Here is a 24,323-nt window from a genome sequence, read left to right as displayed (position 1 = left end):
GCTGAGGCTGGGGTAGGCTGGGAGGAGAGAGGCTGATGCTGGGGACAGAAAAGGCTGATGCTGTGAGGAGAGAGGCTGATGCTGGGAGGAGAGAGGCTGATGCTGGGGACAGAGAGGCTGATGCTGGGGACAGAGAGGATGATGCTGGGGACAAAGAGGCTGATGCTGGGGACAGAAGAGGCTGATGCTGGGGACAGAAAAGGCTGATGCTGGGGACAGAAAAGGCTGATGCTGGGGACAGAAAAGGCTGATGCTGGGAGGAGAGAGGCTGATGCTGGGATGAGAGAGGCCGATGCTGGGGACAGAGAGGCTGATGCTGGGAGGAGAGAGGCTGATGCTGGGATGAGAGAGGCCGATGCTGGGGACAGAGAGGCTGATGCTGGGAGGAGAGAGGCTGATGCTGGGGACCGAAAAGGCTGATGCTGGGAGGAGAGAGGCTGATGCTGGGGGAGGCTGAGGCTGGGGTAGGCTGGGAGGAGAGAGGCTGATGCTGGGAAGAGAGAGGCTGATGCTGGGAGGAGAGAGGCTGATGCTGGGAGGAGAGAGGCTGATGCTGGGAGGAGAGAGGCTGATGCTGGGGGAGGCTGAGGCTGGGGGAGGCTGGGAGGAGAGAGGCTGATGCTGGGGACAGAAAAGGCTGATGCTGGGAGGAGAGAGGCTGATGCTGGGAGGAGAGAGACTGATGCTGGGGACAGAGAGGCTGATGCTGGGGACAGAGAGGCTGATGCTGGGGACAGAGAGGCTGATGCTGGGGACAGAGAGGCTGATGCTGGGGACAAAGAGGCTGATGCTGGGAGGAGAGAGGCTGATGCTGGGATGAGAGAGGCTGATGCTGGGGACAGAGAGGCTGATGCTGGGGACAGAGAGGCTGATGCTGGAGACAGAGAGGCTGATGCTGGGAGGAGAGAGGCTGATGCTGGGAGGAGAGAGGCTGATACTGGGGACAGAGAGGCTGATGCTGGGGACAGAGAGGCTGATGCTGGGGACAGAGAGGCTGATGCTGGGGACAGAGAGGCTGATGCTGGGGACAGAGAGGCTGATGCTGGGAGGAGAGAGGCTGATGCTGGGGACAGAAAAGGCTGATGCTGGGAGGAGAGAGGCTGATGCTGGGGACAGAGAGGCTGATGCTGGGGACAGAGAGGCTGATGCTGGGGACAGAGAGGCTGATGCTGGGGACAGAGAGGCTGATGCTGGGGACAGAGAGGCTGATGCTGGGATGAGAGAGGCTGATGCTGGGAGGAGAAAGGCTGATGCTGGGAGGAGAAAGGCTGATGCTGCGGGCAGAGAGGCTGATGCTGCGGGTAGAGAGGCTGATGCTGGTGCAGCATGGGGGATGGAGCACGTTTGGGAGTGCGCAGCATGGCGGATGGAGCACGTTTGGGAGTGCGCAGCATAGCAGATGGAGCACGTTTGGGAGTGCGCAGCATGGCGGATGGAGCACGTTTGGGAGTGCGCAGCATGGCGGATGGACCACGTTTGGGAGTGCGCAGCATGGCGAATGGAGCACGTTTGGGAGTGCGCAGCATGGCGGATGGAGCACGTTTGGGAGTGCGCAGCATGGAGGATGGAGCACGTTTGGGAGTGTGCAGCATGGCGGATGGAGCACGTTTGGGAGTGCGCAGCATGGCAGATGGAGCACGTTTGGGAGTGCGCAGCATGGGGGATGCAGCACAATGGGGAGTGCGGAGCATGGCGGATGGAGCACGTTTGGGAGTGCACAGCATGGCGGATGGACCACGTTTGGGAGTGCGCAGCATGGCGGATGGACCACGTTTGGGAGTGCGCAGCATGGCGGATGGAGCACGTTTGGGAGTGCGCAGCATGGCGGATGGAGCACGTTTGGGAGTGCGCAGCATGGCGGATGGAGCACGTTTGGGAGTGCGCAGCATGGGAGATGGAGCACGATGGGGGTGCGCAGCATAGGGGATGGAGCACGATGGGGAGTGCGCTGCATGGGGGATGGAGCACGATGGGGAGTGCGCTGCATGGCGGATGGAGCACGATGGGGAGTGCGCACCTCCCCCCAACACACACACACACTGCACAACACACCACACACACACACACACACACTGGGAACCACAAACAACTGCCCTACACAGACACCCACACACACAGACAACGCTGCACACACACAACACCCAACACACAAACACCGCGGCACACACAAATATACGCATATACCGCACAACACACACATTGCACAAAACATACCTCCCCCCAAAACACACCACACACACACAAACCGCACAACACACACACAACGCTACAGACACACAGCGCTCCACAAACAACGCAACACACATACAACACCGCTCTCACCCCCCGTCACACCCAGACAACACCCAGAACATGAACAGCGCCCTACACAAACACTTGGTAACTACACACAACAACATCTATATATATATATATATATATATATATATATATATATATATATATATAAAACAAAAATCATACATGAACTACACAATACGTAAATTCTAGAATACCCGATGCGTAGAATCGGGCCACCTTCTAGTATTCAATAAAGGTAATGAGTGGCCCGGGATGTGAATGACCAGCCGTGGGAGCAGTGTGACAGCCGCGCCTGTGTGGTAAGTATGAAGCGCTTGCTCCTACCCCTTTGCGCCATATTCTGGTCCCCATTGACTTTATGAGACCGGCATCTGGCCAGATACCAGTGATCAATCCCCACCGACACCGGGTCAGTGGAGGATTGATCTGCCAGTCCTCCGAAACGCAGGGACAAGACAAAAAGAATTGACATGCTGCATCTTGGCTGTCTTCAAAAACGCAGCCAATATGCAGCCAAAAAAAGATACATGTGGGAACAGCAAAATAGATGTCTCAGAGTTTGCTGGGAGAAGGAAACACATGCTCCAAAGACATACAGATAGGGACTCTAGATTGTGAGCCCCAATGGGGACAGTGTTGCCAAAGTATGTAAAGCGCTGTGGAATTAATAGCGCTATATAAATGAATAAAATTATTAATTATTATTATATAGGTTGGGGGGGTGAGCGGGGTCACAGCACAGGGAAGCAGGGGTGGAGTACGGCGATACTACGGGCTGTGCGGAGGGTGTACCGGCTAGTGCTACATCACTGCAGGCTGTACCATCCTCGGTGATTGTAGGTAACAACATTTCGGCGGAGTGGACTTCAAAGATATGACGTCCGGAGTAGGCGCGTGCGCAGATGGCGCTAACGGATTAATGACGAGCGGAGATCTCAACTGCGCACGCGCCACCTCTGGGGGGCCATTTTCCGTAAGTCCGCTGCTGGAAAAGTAATGGGTAGAAGGCGGCGCGTGCACAGATGAGCTTTCGGCTCGTCATTGAGGCGTGAGCTCATCTGCGCACGCGCCGACGCCGGGCGCCATTTCTTTAAAGCCTGCATCGCCGACATATTTCTTAATCGCATCGCTGGGACACCTGCAGCAGCGACCTACTCTTGCCACAGCCATCTGACCCTGCTCCACCGCACTCCCCTACCCCCCGGTAAGCTACAGCCGGATTATATTATCATTTTCCTCCTATTTTTTTTTTTGGGGGGGGGGGGTGCGTTTTACGATCCTAAAAAATACGGAAGTATGCTGGGGGCAGGGGTCTTAGATTTAAGGCTCCACTCCAGCGCTGGCAAAAACCCCGCTAGAGTGTGGCTTTAACTTTGATTGTTTTTACACCCAAAAAAACCTGTTGAAACTTGTATGTAAAATACTGCTGACAATCAGTGTATGTGTGAATAAGGCCTGTGCTGGAGGAAAAGGCCCTCTGTGCGTACCACAGCCTTGCCTGAGGGCTATTGTGTGTTCAGTGGGTGTTAGATGATGTGCTGCTTTTAATATATAGTGGATTGTTTGCTCTAGTACAGTCAGTGAAGAGCGCACAATGGACGCCCATCGCTTACTTTGTGGCAGCACCAATACAAGTGCATTTGTGTCTACAGGATTCAGTATGGACGAACGCTCCAACCTAATGAATATGATGAAGATTACCATAAAGGTGCTGATCCAGGCGGCTCTCGGCCTAGACAGAAGCCTGGAATCGGATTTCCCTCCTCTACAGCAGTTTTTCTATGTGCTGGAGCATTGCCTGAAGCATGGGCTAAAAGGTAATGTCCGCTGTGGAGCTGGTTCAGCAGTCACTGCTCCCTGGTGTGTGTGTGTGTGTGTACGCGCTCTGCTGTTGTGTGTTGTTGTTATATTTAGGTATAACGCCTTTTGAAGGGAATCTCAGCAGTGACAGCGCACAGTGTAGAGCAGCAGGGAACAGTGAGACGTTCTGTGTGGGGACATAAGGCTATGTGCGCACTTTGCGTATTTTCATGCAGTTACGCTGCGATCTGCACCGCAGCGTAACTGCATGTGTCCTGCGTCCCCAGCATAATCTATGAAGATTGTGCCTAACCGATGCCCACGTGGCGTATTAGAACGTAGTGCTTCAGCTACTGCCAAAGCACTGCGTTCTAAGAAGCAACATGTCATTCCGTGCACTTTGGATGCAGGTCCCGCTCTGTCTATGGTGGGGGTTGCATCCAGAGCGCATAAAATCGGCTTTTCAGTGTGCACTGTTTCTGCAGCAATTTGAAGCGCACATGTGCTGTTCAAATCGCTGCCGAAATTTCTGCAGGGACAGAACGCAACGTGGGCACATAGCCTTAGTGGCTGTGTGGGGAATTATTTCTGAGTGGGGGACAGCTTGAAGATATAATGCTATGTAAGGGGTCCATATGAGGTTATGTTAGCAGCAAATTTTAGGTTATTTGATATATGCATTTGATCATAAATATTAGAAGTTAATAACTTGTACGTTATGTTTACTCTGACAGCATCATTTAAAAACTAAAGATCCTTTCACTTTGTTACATTGTTAAAAATCTCAGTTTCACGTTTTCATTTCAAGTACGTTTATCAAACATACATATGTATGTGTGTAAAATAAAAATATATATATTTATTATACACACACACTAGATGGTGGCCCGATTCTAGCGCATCAGGTGTTCTAGAATGTATGTAATTTTATTTATGAAGATGTAAGAATAATGCAATGAATGTAAGGGTAAAGGGTAAAATATATACATTATCATTAAACGTTAGTTAGGTATCTAAGGCCGGTTTCACACATCCGGCTTTTTGCCGGATCCGGCGCTCTCCCGTACAGATAATACAGTACAATGACAGCGCTGTAACGTCCGGGTCACATGACAGCACGTGACCGGTGCTTGTTGCGCTGTCATTGTACTGTATTAACTGTACGGGAGAGCGCCGGATCCGGCAAAACGCCGGATGTGTGAAACCGGCCTAAGGGGCCTGCCCGCACCACTCCCTCAGCAACACCCACACATCCAATTCGGAGGCAGCTGAGCAGAGAGGTGGGTGGGACATGCCGAGGAGGAAATAGGAAGCAGCCACATCTCCCAGCCTGCAGGGCTAGCGAGGGGAGGGAAGAAGTACTACAGAGTATGAAAAGAGAAGAAAGTGCAAGGTGAGTTTTTTTTTTTCTTTTCTTTTCTTTTCTTTTCTTTTCTTTTCTTTTCTTTCTCCTCTGTGTGCTGGAGGCTGCTGCTGGAGTGTATATAGAGGCTTTGGCTTGTGGGGTGTATGTAGAGGCTTCTGTGTGCGACGAATCAGCGAAGTGTGGTTCTAATCCTGCACCAATTCGTGGCCGGACTGCGCCGGTCTCTGATTGGTCGTGCCAGCCACCTGCGACCAGTCAGCGACGCGGGATTTCCATTACAGACAGACAGAATTAGACTAATATATATTACTGCACCCTTAAAGAAGTGGTTCATCCATATTTATTATTGGCCACAATGATATTATGTTGAGAAACAATGTTACTCTCAAATAACTTGTGTTGCCAATAGTGCCTGAGAGGCGCTATTGCAGTCCGCTCTCCCCCCCCCATCGCCTGACCTCGGGGATTAGGTGATGTCACGGCAACTTCCTGCTCACCTGACATCACCGCGGCCGGCCGCAGTCTCCGTAAGTGACTAGGCTGTGGGCGGAGTTTACGGCTCATCACAGCCCAGTGTATCTCCTGGTTGTGTGCTCTGCAGGGAGGCGCTGTGCTGTGACTCTAGGCTGTGAAGAGAGGGGAAACTCCGTCCACAGCCCAGTCACTCACAGAGACTGGGGCCGGCCGCGGTGATGTCAGGTGAGCAGGAAGTTGACGTGACATCACTGGATCTCTGGGGGTCAGGCGAATCGCCGCTCACAGGCACCTTTGGCAACACAAAGTATTTGAGAGAAACCTTGTTTCTCCACGTAATATCGTTGTGGCCAATAATAAATATGGGTGAACCCATAAAGACTTGGGTATTCTCATTACAAATAAGCTGAGCAGCAGTACTCAATGTCAAGCAGCAGCTGCTAAAGCAAACAAGATTGTACGGTGTATATAAAGAGAGATTAGATCCAGTAATCCCAACGTATTGTTACCCCTCTATAAATCACTTGTAAGGCCACATCTGGAATATGGGATCCAGTTTTGGGCTCCACATTTTAAGAAAGACATACAGACGTTAGAATCAGTTCAAAGGCGGATAACTAGACTATTACAAGGAATGGAAGGCATCCCATATGGTTGAAAAAGTTAGATATATTTTAGCTTAGAAAAAAGACATCTCAGAGGAGATCTCATTTATATGTATAAATACATGTGTGGTCAATATAAAGGACTGGCACATGACTTATTTCTTCCAAACACAATACTAAGGACCAGGGGGCATACACTGTGAATGGAAGAAAAGCGATTCCGACACCTAAATAGGAAAGGGTTCTTTACAGTTAGAGCAGTCAGACTGTGGAATGCCCTACCACAAGACGTAGTAATGGCAGACACTATAACAGCTTTAAAAAAAAACAAAAAAAACTGGATGATTTCCTCAGTACACAAAACATTTTTGGTTATTAATGACTTAGGGAAAAAATGTGGTGGAAGAAGGTTGAACTAGGTGGACTTATGTCTTTTTTCAACCTAAGTAACCACCCCTTTAAGATTCATACGGTAATGATTGCTGTAAGAACAGAACACTTATTGACTATGAAAATTTTAGCACTTTATTTTTTTAAAAGGAAATTTATATATATATTTTTTTTTTTTTTTTTCTGGAGCGATATGTATTTGAAAATCTTCATATCGATGTAATTTAACCCTCATTCACGACCTAGGACGTGTGTGTGTGTGTGTGTGTGTGTGTGTATATTTATATTAGCGTTGGACTGGCTACTGGAGGAATCTTCAGTAATGCCAGGCCTGGATTCAGTTACCTGCTTTGCACTCCGGAGCTCTCACCTGAGCTCCAGATTGCAGCCTAGACTGCACCGCGAGCACCGTAAAATGGAACTTCGCTGGGGGATGAACGGGTTAAAAGAGAAAAGCAAACAAACAAAAAACTTGTCAAGGTATTCAAAACCGCTGTCAGAAAGTTTAAATGTTCAAGTTCTTCATAGTTCAATGTTGGATGAAAAAAAAAAAAAAAAATCTAACATTCAATCTAATCCATTAGGTGCGACAAACCCAGCTCTTTACCCTGCTCCTCCCGATTACCCTGGTGCGATGGCAATCTGGGTAATAAGGGTTTAATGACAGCTCACTGCTGTTACTAAAGCCTAGATTAGTAATGGGAGGAGTCTGAGACTCCCTATTACTAATCTGTAAATAAACACAAACACCAAAAAATTGTTTATTTGAAATAAGACAAAGCACCCTCTTTCACCACTTTATTAACCCCAAAAACACCCCTGCAGGTCTGACATCCACACGAGGTCCCATGATGATTCTAGCTCTGCTATATCTACAGTCACAGCGCGCGATCATGGTACATGACCGCCCGCTGTGAGCTACAGGCAGAGAATGAGTGAGCCGCGCGATCAGCGGTGACGTCACTCAGGTTATCTGCGGCCACACCTGGAGGTTCCCATGGCCCTCCAACTGTCAGCTGTGAGGAGCCACAGTTCATTGAGGGAACCGTGAATGCCACCATGTACATACTGAAGCAGATCATGATCTCTTTGGAAATTGAGCCACAGGGCAGTATTCAACATAACAACCCCAAACACACCTTCAACACAGCCACTTCTTTGCGAAAGTAACTGAGAGTAAAGGTGCTTGTCTGGCCAAGCATGTCTTGAGACTTAAACCCCATTGAGCATCTGTAGGGCATCCTTAAACGGAAGTCGGAGAAGCACAAGCTCTCTAATATCCACCAGCTCCAGAATAATGTCATAGAGGAGTGGAAGATGATTCTAGCGGCTCCTGGAAAGCTCTAGTGAAGTTGATGCTTAGGAAAGTTAAAGGGGTGGTTCACCCATATTTTTTATTGTCTAGATCGATATTATATTGAGAAACAATGTTTCTCTCAAATACCCTGTGTTGTCAATAGTGCCTGTGAGAGGCGCTATTGCAGACCGCTGTTCCCCGTCCAGTGACGTACCCGTCCAATGCTGCCACGTCACATCCGTGCAGCCGGCTACATTCTTCCAGACTCTGAGCTGTGAGCGGTGTTTCACTGCTGTCACAGCCCATTTGCTCCCCCCTCCTCCTCCCTCCTAGCACAGCACGGCGCGTCTCCTACTCCCCCCTCCCTCCTCGCAGAACGCTGCAAGCAAGAGACGTGCTAGGAGGGAGGAGGAGCAGGGAGCAGATGGGCTCAGAATGTAGCCGGCTGCACGGATGTGACGAGGCAGCATTGGACGGGTACGTCACTGGACGGGGAACAGTGGACTGCAATAGCGCCTCTCACAGGCACTATTGACAACACAAGGTATTTGAGAGAAACATTGTTTCTCAATATAATATCGATCTAGACAATAAAAAATATGGGTGAACCACCCTTTTAAGGCAGTGCTTGAAAATAATGGTGGCCAAACAAAATATTGACACTTTGGGGACAATTTCTCCATTTTCATTTAGGAGTGTGCTCAATATTGTTGCCAGTGGTTTAGTGATTAATGGCTGTATATTGAGTTATTTAGAGGACACCAAATTGAGTCTGTTATACAAGCCGTACACTGACTACATTACATTACATTGTATCAAAGGGTCATATCTTCAGTGTTGTCCCATGAAAATATATAAAATATTTACAAGAATGTGAGGGTGTAATCATGGTTGTGATACACTAGGTTTTTTTTTTTTTTTTTTTGTTTTTTTTTTTTGGGTCTAAGTCCCTATAAATGTCAAATTTGCATTTTGAAGGTGACATACTCCCTTTTATTATACTAACAAAATAAATGGACGTTTGAAAAATTGTTATTGCAAAGAAAACATATAGTAAATGTTATTGGTTACTTTTTTGTGGTTTGACTGCCTGGTTTAGAGGGGTTGTCCAGTACTAGGACAACCCCTTTGTCATCCTGCATGTTTGGCCCTATTAAAATAAAAAAAGCTTAGACTCCACTCCCCTACCGGCGCCATTCAGCGGTGATGTCAGTCGCATTCCCGGAGCCCACATAAGTTGCTAATGTCACGCGAGCCTCGTGTCTACATACAGAAAGGGTTGAAAAGGTGTGTTGACATATGTGGGGGGTTATATGAATCTGTGTGCATATAGAGATCTGTGTATATAGAAATAATGCATATCTGTCCTACTATAACAATATGCTTTCTACAATTTTGTCATTTTTGCAGTTAAAAAGAGCTTTATTGGCCACAATAAATCTTTCTTTGGCCCTTTGGAACTGGTAGAAAAACTTTGCCCTGAGTCTGCTGACATATTTACAAATATACGGAATCTTCCTGAGATTAAGTAAGTAGAACCCAGAAGTGAAACTCCATCTGCAAACAAAATAGTTTTTTGTGATTCATTCCCTGTGCAAAGGCAACTGTAACGCAACATTTGCAAAACAAATGTATTGATCTAAAACCAATTTTTCTATCACCCATGACAGCACCATGGAGAGTGAGGATCTGCCCTTCAAGGACAGGAACACTACAGAATAAAAGGGTGAAGCTTCTCCCACGCATTATTTGGTTTCCCGTCCTTGAGGAGGGAAACCTAAATACTGGAGTTGTCTAGAAGGGAGAAGCGGAGGAGATTTTGTGCTTACCCAGGCCTGGCCCGGTCTCCTGGGGTAGCAACATTGTGTCTGCTGTGGCCGGAGTGTGGGTCTTAAAGAGCCACAGCAGTTCCATTGGGGAATTTTGGTTGGTGTGTGGGCGTAGGAGGCGATTACATGTTGAGTGTATTGGCCGTCCACCGTTTTGTTCCAGGTCTGCGCATGCAAACGGTGTGTGGAAGGGTAGGCATGCCGCAATGAAATCAGGAGTCCCAGAAGCTGGGAACTTCTGGGGAAGGCACCCAATTCTGAGCCGCCCAGGGAATTGCATCCCCAAAGTGTGCCTCAGGGGCCTGCTCCCTGAAAGTGTGCCCTGAGCAAGCCACAGCCTCCAGTGGATAGGGCTGGCAGTAACAGTGCCAGGAAGGTGAATTGTGTCAGAAATATGGACAAATCCACAGCAACAGAGGAGATCATTCGGTAGAAATGATTCCCCTCCCCCCTCCTAACCCGGTACCTTAAATGCCTCTGAGTGGCAAGTGACTTCCGTGAATGTTCACTTTTTAATGTTGTTTTTTTTTTTTGTTTACATCTTCCTTGTTAGGATGGAGTCACATGAACAAATGAATTGACAAGTGCAATCCGATAATAACAAAAAATCTGATTTCAGTAGGACCAATGTTTTTCAATGATGCAGGTCAGATCTGTGTATTTTTGCTCAGCTGTAACCGGGCTGAGGAAAAAAATCACAGCGTGCTGCCATTTGGCAGGGTCTATGATCTTGCGCACCCATACAAGTCTATGGGGATTCGTGTGAAACATCAGACTGCTTTTGGATATCAGCCAAGTGCAGTCCTATTACAGCCAACGGAGCAGATGGAGAGATTAATCTCTCCCTTTTCTCCACAAATGTAATTCTATTCTCTCATGCCAGAGAATCAAATCACAGTAGAAGGACACTTGGGTCACGCTAGCAGCAAAGTTTAAGATGAGTGTCATTAGCATATAACATCTGATGCGCTTGCATCAGAAGCTATACGCTAGTTTGACCCCCAACCTTAAAGGGAACCTGTCACCACGATTTTCCCTTATAAGCTGTGGCCACCACCAGTAAGTCCTTATATACAGCATTCAAGAATACTGTATATAAGAGGCCAAGCTGCCCTGTTATAACATAAAAACCACTTTACACTCACCTAGGGGGCAGTCCGGTCTGATGGTCGTCACTTGTGTCGGTCCAGCGCCTCCTCCATCTTGTGCGATCTCTGTCCTCATTGTCAGCCCCGTGTGCATGACACATCCTGCGTCATCCACACTGAGGCCTCCATTGTCCTCCTGCACATGCGGACTTTGATCTGCCCTGCTGAGGGTAGAGCAAAGTACTGTAATGTGCAGGCGCGAGGAAAGGTCAAAGACTGGCTGTGAATGTGCACTACTATACTTTGATCTACCCTCAGCAGGGCAGATCAAAGTATGCATGAGCGCCATTGAGTCCTCAGTGTGGATGACATAGGATGCGTCATCCACACAGAGCTGGGCAGCAGAACGGCAATCGCAGCAGAGAGGAGGCACCAGACCGAGACCAGCAACGCTCATCGGACTAGACTGCCCGCTAGGTGAGTATAATAAAGGTGTTTTTTACATTATACAGCATGGCCTGAGCTCTTATATGCAGCATTCTAGAATATTGTATATAAGAGCTCACTGGTGGAGGCTGCAGTTTAGAAGGCCTCTTTCACACTTCAGTATTTTGCATTAGTGTTTCTTCACTGTATCATAAGTATTTAGATGCCAAAATCAGGAGTGGAACTTACAGAAGAACTATAATTGAAGGACTGACACCTATTCTGTGTTTTGGAGACACTTCTGGTTTTTGCATCCAAAAACTGATGAAACACTGATGCAAAACACTGACGTGTGGAAGAGGCCTTAAGGCCCCGTTACACGCAACGACATCGCTAATGAGATGTCGTTGGGGTCACGGAATTCATGACGCACATCCGGCCTCGTTAGCGACGTCGTTGCATGTGACACGAGCGACCGCTAGCGATGCAAAATACTTACCAAATTGTAGATTGTTGACACGCCGTCCATTTCCAAAATATCGTTGCTGCTTATGGACGCGGGTTGTTCGTCGTTCCTGAGGCAGCACACATCACTACGTGTGACACCCCAGTAACGACGAACAACACCGTACCTGCGTCCTCCGGCAACGAAGTGGGCGTGACTTTCATGCGGCTGCTCTCCGCCCCTCCATTTCTATTGGATGTTTGCCTTGTGACGCCGTACGAACCGCCCCCTTAGACAAGAGGCTGTTCGCCGGCCACAGCGACGTCGCTAGGAAGGTAAGTATGTGTGACTGGTACTAGCGATATTGTGCGCCAAGGGCAGCGATTTGCCCGTGACGCACAAACGACGGGGGCGGGCGCTTTCACGAGCGACATCGCTAGAGATGTCGCTGCGTGTAAAACGCCCCTTAAGTGTAATGCTCTGGCTGGAGAATGGAAACCACCTTTCCGACCCAAGCACTCTAGTCATTCCTAGATCCTGGCCTGGAATCTACTCAAAACAAACTAATCAGTAAACCACTGCTTCTGATACAGACCTGGAATTTCCATCACCGAGACCAGGCACCTCAGTGATACATACACGCCGCCAGCCACTTTACCTGACGCCGTCTTACAGGACCATAGAGCGCTCTCGTTGAATAGTCTACATTCTGTCTAGATTCTTTTCTATTCCTTGTCATGTAGAATACCTGTTTGACCCATTGTTGGATAACATCTTAGAGAAAGAGGGCTGAAGGGGAAAAAAAAACAAAAAAAAACATATACAGTGACACCATACCCCAGATAGAGGAAAGTCTGTAGTGTGGTTTTTTTTTTTTTTTTTCTCCCCCCTTCACCATGACAGCACAGTATGTGATGTATCCACCCCAGGAAAACGATGTCTACAAAAATTAAAGGGTGGTACCTCTCCGAATGGTTTCCTGTTCCTGCAATGGGATACCTACTGATCAAGTAAATTACCTGGGGAGATTTCTCTAGAGGATCATTGGGCAGTGCATTGTCTGGGCACCCTTGTGAGATCCAGTGCTAGCTGGCACCTACGAGTAGGGGTCAAGTGAGCATGGAGCAGTGTCCTGTGACGAGGCCTCATTGCCTGGCTCTCTGCTGTCAAAACAGCTGCTCCTCTGGGATAGCTCCCCAGCTGCTGCTCCAGGTTTGAAGTTTAGTACAGGAGAGGTGTGCTACTGTCCGCACGCACACAATAAGCGTGCGTGGGGCTCCCGAGCTACTAAGGGATTCGGAGTGAGCGACTGTGAGGTGACACATCAGGGTTGCAGTATCCCGACCACTTCTAGGTCAGAAGCAGGGCCCGGCTTTTAAATATGCTTTCTTGGTGGCGGTATAGTCAAAGGGATAGTTCCCTTTCATTGGAGGCAATCTGGTTCAAGGGAGGTGCATCAGAGGTGCCATGTGAAGATCCCTACAGTGCAAGTGGCAACACAGAAGATCCAAAGCCTCTTCCTTTCTCAGTAGTTCCGACGCTCAGAATGGGATGAAGGCTTCCCTTAATTATCATATTGATGATATAATTATTATTACATTTTACACCAGGAAGACGGTATCAAAGACAAAATTGAAAAAAATAGGCGGAAAATCGTAAAGGTTCAAGTACAGTGGAAGATTTCCGTAAGAGAAGCAATGCCCCTGTTAGGCTGCCTAACAGCCAGCCGTCCAGTGGGCGCACTTCCATACTAGGGAGCTTCAGGAGGGTGGCACGGTGGCTCAGTGGTTAGCACTGCAGTCTTGCAGCGCTGGGGTCCTGGGTTCAAATCCCACCAAGGACACTATCTGCAAGGAGTTTGTATGTTCTCCCCGTGTTTGCGTGGGTTTCCTCCGGGTACTCCGGTTTCCTCCCACACTCCAAAGACATACAGATAGGGACTCTAGATTGTGAGCCCCAATGTGGACTGTGTTGCCAATGTATGTAAAGTGCTGTGGAATTAATAGCACTATATAAATGAATAAAATTATTATTATTATATCCTGTCATTCCAGTCGGTAGAACCAGGTCATCTGGATTACAGATTCTTGCTACCTACAAAGGTGTTGAGTTCTCTGGACTGGTGGTTGAATGAGAGAAATCTTTTAAAAGGAGTACCTTGGAATATCAAAGATTTTCTAGTAATTACCACGGACGTGTGTCCTGCCAGCTGGGGAGCCCACCTAGAGGATCTTTCCTGCCAGGGTTATTGTGATCTTGCTCTAAATGCTAATTCCTCAAACCTAAAAGAACTAGCAGCAGTAAGACATGTTCTTCAAATAGCCTTACGACAGGTTACAGGAAGAGATGTAATTGTTCTGTCCGACAACAGTTCTTATTTGATTTGCCAAGGAGGAACCAAATCAAGTCTGCTGATGTCAGAGACAAGTGAGTTGTTCCAAATAACAGAAAAAAAAAATTCCTTTTTTTTAATAGGCCGACACCTAAAAGGGTCAGAACATTGTAGCCAACTTTGAGTCACCACAGGTTGAGTCAGGGGGACTGGGCTCCAAGTCGAGAGGTTTTGAACCAAATCTGTGCGGACTGGGGAATACCAGAAATAGATCTTTTTGCCACCAGAAAGAATCGACAGGTGGGATATATTTCTTTTTTTTTTTTTTTCTTCTAGATCCAAGAGAATCCCCAGATGCGGTAGATGCACCAGACCAAAAAGAATCCCCGGATAGGGTAGATACACCTCCTATAAAGATGTGTCAACTGGCCTATTCCTTTTCTCCATTTCCTTTTGATTCCAATAGTACTAAAGAAAATTAGAAAGGATGCAGTATCATGCTAACTGCTCTTTTCTGGCCGAAAAGATTGATTCATGTCAATACCGTACCTTGGATACTTCTTGATGTGTCAGATCTGCTATCTTCGGGTCCAATTTCCCATTCTCAATTTCACAGGCTACACCTGACAAAATGTAACTTTAGAGGAAACTATTATCAGCCAAATGGTTTTCGGAGAACCTAGTCTCTACTCTCCTTTTCAAGTAGGAAAAAAGTGACTTCCATTATATATGCTAAAATATGGAACACGTTCTTAGAGTTCATGAGACGAAGTCTGTCCACCCAGTACCAACAGATTTCTCTGGCAGAGATACTAGAATTTCTACAAAAAGGGCTGGAGAGGAGCCTTTCCATCAGCATCTTCAAAGTTCAGGTACAGCGACCCTGGGTGCGTTATTCAATCAGAGGTTCGCTGACTATCCGTGTATTCATAAGTTAAGGGCTTCCTTTTCCTCTAGGCCCTTGAGTACTCCTAGGTTAGCCACTTAGGGCATTTAAGACTAAATGTAGATCCTAACAAGGGCACCTTTTGTGCCAATCTCTTCAAATTCCATCTAGGCTCTTACCCTTAAAACGATACTTCTGGTTGCTTTAACGTCAGCGAGATGTGTAAGTCCTTTTCAGGCTTTCTCGATTAATCCATCGTTAACTACTATCTTACAAGATGGGGTAATCCGAAAGCCTGACCCGGCTTTTCTACCTAAAGTAAACCTTCTTTTTGTAATCACCCAAAATCCCAAGGTGAGCTAACCTTTCTTTCACTTGATGTTAGAAGGTTCTTAGGCTAGTTTTACACTTGCGTTAAACGGCATCCGTCACAATGCGTTTTGTGACGGATGCCTTGCAAAAAGTGTGATAATAAAGGCAACGGATTCCAGAGAAATAACTCGTTGCGTTAAGTTTTCTTTAGCAGAGAGAGAACCCTCATCATCACCGCACACGCCCCGACACTACCGCCCACATAATCACCGCACACGCCCCGACACTACAGCCCCCACCGCACATACATCGGCACTACCGCTCCTATCATCACCGCTCACATTCCGACACTACCGCCAACATCCTCACCGCACACATTCCGACACTACCGCCCACATCATCACCGCACATGCAGGCACTACCGCACCCATCATCTACACACACACACACACACACACACACACACACACACACACACACACACACACACACACACACACACACACACACACACACACACATTACCTCGTGACGTCCCCGCTGACAGCGCGATTCACTTCAGTTGCTGCCTGGAGCTGACAGAGAGTGGCGGTGTTCTACTGCCGCTCCTGTCAGCTTCATGTAGCAGAGCTGGATGCGTCGCGGGACCTCGTGTGGATTACGCCGGACCTGGAGGGGTATTTGGGGATTTTAATAAAGTGGCGAAAGAGGGTGTTTTTTTTTTTTTTTTATTACAAATAAAGGATTTTTTTCGGGTGTATATGTTTATTTACTTTCACTTGCAGGCTATTCATGGAATGTGTTTCATAGATGCCTGCCATGATTAACCTAGGACTTAATGGCCGCAGCCCATAGCTGCCACTAACTCCTTATTACCTCGATTGCTACCGCACCAGGGCAATTTTGGATGAGCCGGGGTAGAGTCCCGGGTTCAGCCGTGTGGCTTTACCTTGGCTGGTATCAAAATTGGTGGGGACCACACGCTGTTTTTTTTTTTTTTTTTTTTTAAATTTATTTATTGTACTGCACGATATAGACCCGCCCACCGGCGGCTGTGATTGGTTGCAGTGAGACAGCTGTCACTCAGCGTGCGGGCAGGTCTGACTGCAACCAATCATAGGCGCCGGTGGGTGGGGGAAGCAGTGAATACTAGATGGAATAATGAGTGGCCAGCATTTTAAAAAGAGGAGAACCTGCCAGAGCAGTGTGACAGCCGTGCAGCGCCGCGACTGTGATCGGGGAGTATGAGTGGGGGGGGGGGGGAGAGAGAGAGAGAGAGAGAGAGACCGACAGAGAAACCAGGAGTGCTTTTAAACTATTTAGAACGTTCTCCCGGACACGCTGAGCATGCTCAGTAGCACGTGATGGAATTATGCACTGGAATCCGTCGCCAAACACATGGAGACGAATTCCAGCATCATAGACATTCATTATGCCTCGTAACGGATTCCAACAGAATCCAGCACATTGCATTTTTTTTTTTTTTTGACGCTCAGGGAAGGCGTAGAAAAACGTTACATGCTGCGTTCCTTCCGGCGGAAGTAACGCAGCGTCGGCCAGCGGAAGCGGCGCAGGTCCATCAGTTACAATCCATCGTCCATACAAGTCTATGGGAAGCAGCGGAATCCGTTAACGGGGCATAATGAATGTCTATGATGCTGGAATACAGCGTTAACAGCGTTAACGGATTCCGCTGTTTTCCAAAACGGCGGATTGCGACTGAAGGAAAAAAATGCAAGTGTGAAATTAGCCTTACTTGAGTAACAGACAGAGGTGACAGAGCCTTGATGAAAGTCTTTGGCTATGTTTATTTCGTTCCAGGGACCAAATAGGGGTAAAGGAGCTACTAAATCTACTATTGCTAGGTGGGTTAGGATTTTTCTGTGAAACAAATTTGTAAGGCTGGGTCATCCTCTTTTTCAAACCCTATTGATTTGGGATTTTCCGGCCTCTCCTTTTGGAAGGAAAGTGCTTTCTGCAGTGGTCCCACCCTAGAGGTTTCTTCTATATTGTTCTCTTGCGTACGGTGCTGTCATGGGGAAGGGAAAAGATTATTTTTACTTACTGTTAGAGATGAGCGTCTCGAACGGTAAAGTTTTGCGGGTTTGTGTCAGAAACCAGGTGTTCGAGTCTTAAGCAGGCTTTACACGCTACGATATTGCTAGCAATTGCTAGCGATATCGAGCGCAAAAGCACCCGCCCCTGTCGTGCATGCGATTGTGATCGCTGCCGTAGCGAACATTATCGCTACGGCAGCGTCACACGTACTTACCTGGTCGTCGTTGTGACTGCCGAACAATCCCTCCTTCGAGGGGGAGGGACGTTCGGCATCACAGCGACGTCACCACAACGTCACTAAGCGGCCGGCCAATCAAAGCGGAGGGGCGGAGATGAGCAGGACGTAACATACCGCCCACCTCCTTCCTTCCACATTGCTGCCGGCAGTAGGTAAGGGGATGTTCCTTGCTCCTGCGGTGTCAAACTTGGCGATGTGTGCTACCGCAGGAGCGACGAACAACATCGAAAAACCATAACCGTTTTTTGGTTTTGGGACGACCTCTCCATGGTGAACGATTTTCACCATTTTTGGGGTCGCTTAAGGTCGCTGGTCAGTGTCACACGCTGCGATATTGTTAATGACGCTGGATGTGCGTCACTAACAACGTGACCCCCGACGAAAAAACATTAACGATATCGTAGTGTGTAAAGCCCCTTTTTAGACCCGAAAACAGAGGCTTACCTGTACGTCCAGATCCAGTTTGGAATCCGAAAAAAGGTTGTTGGCTGTTCTAGAACATTTCAATCGGCAAGCTTTTCTGGTGTGGGCACATCCAGCCCCTTCACAGCCATGTGAAGTATTGTCCAGGGCACAAACTTAGAAAAAAAAAAAAAAAATGACGTCTCCGGCCCTATTTTTTTTGATAAACAGCGGGGGTAAAGCAGCAGCTACAGGCTGCAACCCCCAGCAGTAAGCTTTACTGTGGTTGGTTGTCAAAACTAGAGGAGATCTCACTCAGTTTTTTTCTTTTTATTTGAAATAAATGATTTAAAAAAAAACCAAAACTGCATGGGGTACCTCCAATTTTTGATAACCAGACAACATAAAGCTGTCTGCTGGGAGCTGGTATTATCAGGGTGGAAATAGCCAGGGTTATTGGCCCTTCCTAGCCAGAAAAAACAGCTTGCAGCCACCCAGAACTGGCGCATCCATTAGATACACCAATTCTGGCACTTAACCCTGCTCATCCCTATTGCCTTGGTGTTGTGGAATTCGGGGTAATGTATGAGGTTGATGCCAGCTGTGATTTGACTAAAATCACAACCTCCATCAAGCCCTAGGTTTGTAATGGGTAAGCATCTATGAGACAACCCTATTACTAACCTGTAAGTCAAAAGAAATAAACATATACACAGAAACATCATTTATGTGAAATAAAATATACATGCAACCTCGTTCACCCTTCTATTAACCCCACCAAAACACCCCTGCAGGTCTGACGTAGTCTTAACCCCTTCACGACCATGGGCGGATCTTTCCGTCATGGATCGTGTCCCGGTAAGCCCCGCCCCCTGCCGCGTGGATCGGCACACATAGCTGTTTTCAACAGCTGACATGTGTGCCTACATGTTCCGAGTGGAATCTCATTCCACCCGGAACATTAACCCCTTAGATCTCGCTGCCAAAGTCTGGCAGCGAGATCTATATGCGCGCGGCCATGTTTTCTACTTACCGCCGCCCCCACCGGAAGTCATGTGAGTGATCACGTGACGTTCGGTGGTTGCCATCGTAGCACAGGGTCATGTGATGACGCCTGCTGCTACGAAGTTTCACTTTCGATTTTCCTCGGCACGGAGCAGAGGAAAAAAGAAAGTGACTATTTCTGCTGTTTACAGCGGTATAGCTGTGATCAGCAGATAGCGATCAGCAATCGGATTGCTGATCGCTATAGCCCCCTAGGGGGACTAGTAAAATAAAAAAGTTTAAAAAAAACCCAAAAAACCTAAAAGTTCAAATCACCCCCCCCTTGAAAATTAAAGGGTTAAAAAAAAAAAAAATATATACACATTTGGTATCGCCGCGTTCAGAAATGCCCGATTTATCAAAATATAAAATCAATTAATCTGATTGGTAAACGGCGTAGTGGCAAAAAAATTCCAAACGCCAAAATTACGGTTTTTTTTTTTTTTTTTTTTTTTGTTTTTTTTTTTTGGTCGCCGCAAGTTTTATGCAAAATGCAATAACAGGCAATCAAAACGTAGCATCTGCGCAAAAATGCTACCGTTAGAAACATCAGCTTGAGACGCAATAAATAAATAGTCACTGAGCCATAGATCCCAAAAAATGAGAACTCTACGGGTTTCGGAAAATGGCGCAAAACGTACGCCACTTTTATTGGACAAGCGTGTGAATTTTTTTTAACCCCTTAGATACAAGTAAACCTATACATGTTTGGTGTCTACAAACTCGCACCGACCTCAGGCATCATACCCACAGATCAGTTTTACCATATAGTGAACACCGTGAATAAAAGATCCCAAAAACTATTGTGCCATCACACTTTTTTTTGCAATTTTTCCACACTTGGAATTTTTTTTGCTGCTTTCCAGTACACCATATGGTAAAACTTATGGTTTCATTTAAAAGTACAACTTGTCCCTCAAAAAACAAGCCCTCATATGGCAAGATTGACGGAAAAATAAAAGTTACGGCTCTCTGAAGAAGGGGAGCAAAAAACGGAAAGTGCCCCGGGGCTGAAGGGGTTAAAGAAGCTCCCAGCAGTAAAAAAAAAAGTCTCTAAAAAAAAAAAAAAAAAAAAAAAAAATAATAAAAGCTCCTTTCAACTATACAAGGTCATCACTTAAGGATCTTGTCCGGCAACAAGATGACCGTTAGTTTATGTAAGCATCTAGGTGGAACCCGGTTAAATTCACTGAGTGTCCGATCAAATTTTTTGGATAGCTGGGGCTCACCGCTTATCCTTAACACCACTATGCATAAAAGGGGAAGAGAATTGCAGAACAGACTTTTTGAACCGTACCCAGCTAAAGCGGGGGGTTCGGTTTGACTTATGCTTATTCGCCGCTGATGTAAATCCCAGCAGTTCTGATGGGGCCCCATTTTGATCCAAGAGGCCTTGGGTTTTCATAGATGAAGATGTCAGCCACTGAGCCATGGGTCTTACCAGAGATAATGAATCTGCTGTTCCAACTTTGCATCCTAAAGTGACCAACTTGCATTTAACTGCAAGGAAAAATTACGGTAGGTCATGGAGAAAATTTCTGATGAGCTCACAAGCAAACGTAGTGGATGCAATACTGGTTAAAGCCATTTTGGATTGCCTCCAGAAGGGGCTAGGACAAGGACTATCTACCAGTATTTTTAAGGTCCAGGTATTAATTCTGGGTGCTTTATATAATTATGATCTGGCTAACAACTGGTAATATTCAGGTCTGGTCTGATTATACTCCATTCACACAGGTCGTAGAGGATAGGGTCACTTTGAAATCTGACTCTAAGCTCCATAGGACTCAGAAAATGGTGCTCACTTCTTTCTGAACTAAATGTAGGAATCCTAAGGAATAGCAATACCATACTCTAGATATCAAGAGAAGTCTTATAAACTGTGTTTATATTAAGGAATAACGTTTGGAACTCCATTCTATGTCTGAACTGGGTGCAAAAAACCTAAAAAACATCACTATGGGGAGATAAGGTATGCACACCAGTGACTATGGAAGGGGAATACATGGAATAGCAGAAACTGCTGTGTGAATACTGACATGAAAAATTCAATAGCTATTTGTAAGAATGAAATGTGAAAAATGGAACCTGCATTACTGCCATGAATATATGAATAAAGAGAAATTTAGCTACTGAATTGATCAATGCAGAAGAGCCCCAACACTACGCCAAAGTATTTCTCTACGTTGGGGTCCCTAGCTTGTGTGTGTCCTCTCATGCAGTTAAAAAACTTACCGTGTATGGGACGCTGAGACCCAGGCTATTTATGCGTATAATGTGGATTGGCAATAGGTGTGTATGGGGAGGGTTCACAAACGAAAAACTACTAACGTTAAGGAATAACGTTTGGAACTCCATTCTATGTCTTATCTCCCCATTATATATATATATTATATTATTGGGTCGAATGGATGTAGTTGACCTACGGTAACAAAGACTAGGCACCGAAATATAGAACAAAAATTCTAAAGGAAACCGATGTAGTCAAAAGGTATAACAATTTTATTATTAAAAAGGAATGCCAACTGGCAGAGAAACCTAAAAACAGGGGCATCACATGTATAAATATTGCGTAAGGTATAGACAGGTATCGTGCACAGGTAATACACGATTAGATCTCGCGGTTTATGTTCTAAAAAAGGTCCCAAAAACACAATACCAAATTACAATGCTGAAGCTGATGGTTTCTGTTATAGGAAAAATTCAAAAAATTATAATACCATATCACATTAACATAGTCACATCTATGGTATATATGTAGTAGTAAACCATCAGATATCTCTTTTTAAAATGATGGGGTATTAAGGGACAAATACAGTAGTAGCCATAAGATGTATTGGAAACCAGACCAAAAACATAGTTAGTTATCAACCTACACATATGTAAGTGCAGTAATAATAGCTATAGTGTATAATGTTGGTATACATGCAAAGCGTGTATCAAAATCAGTAAAGAGTGTGCATAAACGTTAATGAGTAAAGTTGCAGGAGTGTACATGTAAAACGTGTAAAAAAAGGGGGGGTGTGCAAACACATGTATAAATCGAGGTTATGGAAGTGTATATGCAGAGCATGTGTGGATAAAAGTTAAACGGGTGTGCATGAGTATGTATACATGAAGGTTAGAGGCCTGTTGTAAAAATGGCAAAAAGATGATCAGCTAAATAGGGGTATAATAGATGGAATGAGGTATTTTACCTGGACACGAGGAAACCTGTGCTCACATGTGACGCCAGCCCCGACGGGCACGTTTCGGCGTCACCTTCATCAGGGGGTGGAGTCATCTTGGTCATGGTCCCGATATATATATATAATAGAAAGGCAGATTGGTAATCCAATGAGAGAAGGCGGTGTGAAGGTGTAGGTGTCATGTGACCTACACAGCAAGAGCCATGAATGGCTGCAGTGTAAGTCACTCACACACAGGCATGATCATGTGGCTGGAAATATCCCTCAATGGGGGCGCGCTCACATATCATCCCCCGCCCTCCACAGGAGACTATCACAATTCGTGACGACATCCAGGGGGGCGTGAACATAGAAGCGCGCGGCCAGGAGGCCCATTCAATAGGTCCAGGTCGGCGCCCTGCCCCCGCACCTTCCACAAGAATGTCAGGTCATGAACATGGTGGCACCCAGGGGGGAGGCACAGGGAGCGCAATAGCGGCGACGCGCACCTGAGAAGTGCAGCCGGAATCGCAGAACACAATGGATGCCCACGTGTCTTCTGTCATGGAGCCAGATCAATATCTGACAAAAGGGATTCGAATAACCTGCTACAAACCGATCTTTTTCGCAAGGAGACAGCAGTTAATGCTGTACTCCATGCATCATCATCTCACCCCTGAGCTACGATTCAATCAGTTCCAGTAGGTCAATTTCTGAGGTTGAGCCGTATTTGTTCAGATGATTCCGATTTTGAAAGGCAGGCAGAAGCCCTAAAAGATAGGTTTTATGCGAGAGGATATAGCAGGAGATCTGTAAAAAAAAAAAAAAGGCTTACAATAGAGCCAGACATACGAGGCAACAAGCCTTATATTCATCAAATATGGACAAGTCTTCATTAAATAAAGTTAGGTTTATAACAAAATATCATTCGCATTTTGAAACCTTACGTTCATGTCTGGCCAGGTATTGGCCCATCTTACTAGCAGATCCCATCTTTTCCCAATATATTCATGATAAACCAAATATAACCTATAGAAGATCGGATAATTTGAGGGATTGTCTGGTGAAAATCCATTACTCCAATAAACTTGTGACATTTTTAGATTAAAATAAGCAACCATGGTTGCTCCCCCTGCGGTAAATGTGTAGCCTGCCCCAATATTGACAATGCTACCACATTTTTTCCCTCACCCTATGACTGCACCACGAGAGAGGATCCGCCCATCCAGGACAGGAAACCTTCAGGTTAAAAAGGGGCGGTCCTCTCGCCGCCTCAGTTTGGTTTCCTGTCCTGGATGGATACCTCAGGATGCGGCCCTGAAGGGCCGTGGATCTTCTAGCAAGACTTACCCGGTTCCGACGGGCGGTTCTGGCGGCGGCACGGGTCCTGCCTCGTCCCAAACTGCCTGGAGGCGCCATGGCGGACCCCCGGGGGTTGCGTCCATGAGCGGGTTCAGTGCATTGGGCGGCAGGTAAGTACAGCAGCCTGCCAGTCCTTCCTGGGCGGCGGGGCTGCTCGCGGCCGCGTGTGCTGCACGCTGCCGCCATCTTGGGGGCGTTGCGCATGCGCGGCAGCCGCACCGAACATGCGCTGACATCGGCGGTGACGTCAGAACCCGGAAGTGGGTCCGGAGGCGCGGGGGGACGTACTCTAGTGCTCCAGCGCTGAGTTTAAAAACGGAGCTCTGAGCTGGGGGAATGTGCTCCAGTCCTCCTGCATTACGGAGGTGTTTGTTGCCATTGCAATAAGGCCTTAGGAATACGGACAAGGACGGGCACCGTGAGGAGGACCGGCACTCGGTGCGTGAGTCCTCCTCCCCCTCCTGCTGGCAAGAAAGGGGTGAAACCACCGGAGCGTCGCAG

The 24,323-nt window shown here is 46.9% G+C and overlaps 1 protein-coding gene across 2 annotated transcripts in view; it reads left to right on the top strand.

The window, feature by feature from the left end:
- The first annotated feature begins 3,370 nt into the window (after positions 1-3,370).
- The window catches only part of LOC142303305 (RUN and FYVE domain-containing protein 1-like), a 341,419-nt gene continuing 320,466 nt past the window's right edge, over positions 3,371-24,323 (top strand). The window contains exons 1-3 of one of the 2 annotated variants that reach the window (XM_075344572.1): positions 3,371-3,505; positions 3,954-4,118; positions 9,644-9,761. In XM_075344572.1, coding sequence (XP_075200687.1) covers positions 3,962-4,118; positions 9,644-9,761 — 275 coding nt within the window. In that variant the 5' untranslated portion in view covers positions 3,371-3,505; positions 3,954-3,961. The remainder of the gene's footprint in view (positions 3,506-3,953; positions 4,119-9,643; positions 9,762-24,323) is intronic. The other variant, XM_075344571.1, reaches the window with a different exon arrangement.

This window comes from Anomaloglossus baeobatrachus, chromosome 4 (assembly GCF_048569485.1).
Source record: "Anomaloglossus baeobatrachus isolate aAnoBae1 chromosome 4, aAnoBae1.hap1, whole genome shotgun sequence".
NCBI classification, from domain to species: domain Eukaryota; kingdom Metazoa; phylum Chordata; class Amphibia; order Anura; family Aromobatidae; genus Anomaloglossus; species Anomaloglossus baeobatrachus.
The sequence above is the reverse complement of the archived record's forward strand: the minus strand, read 5'-3'. Positions and strand labels throughout refer to the sequence as shown.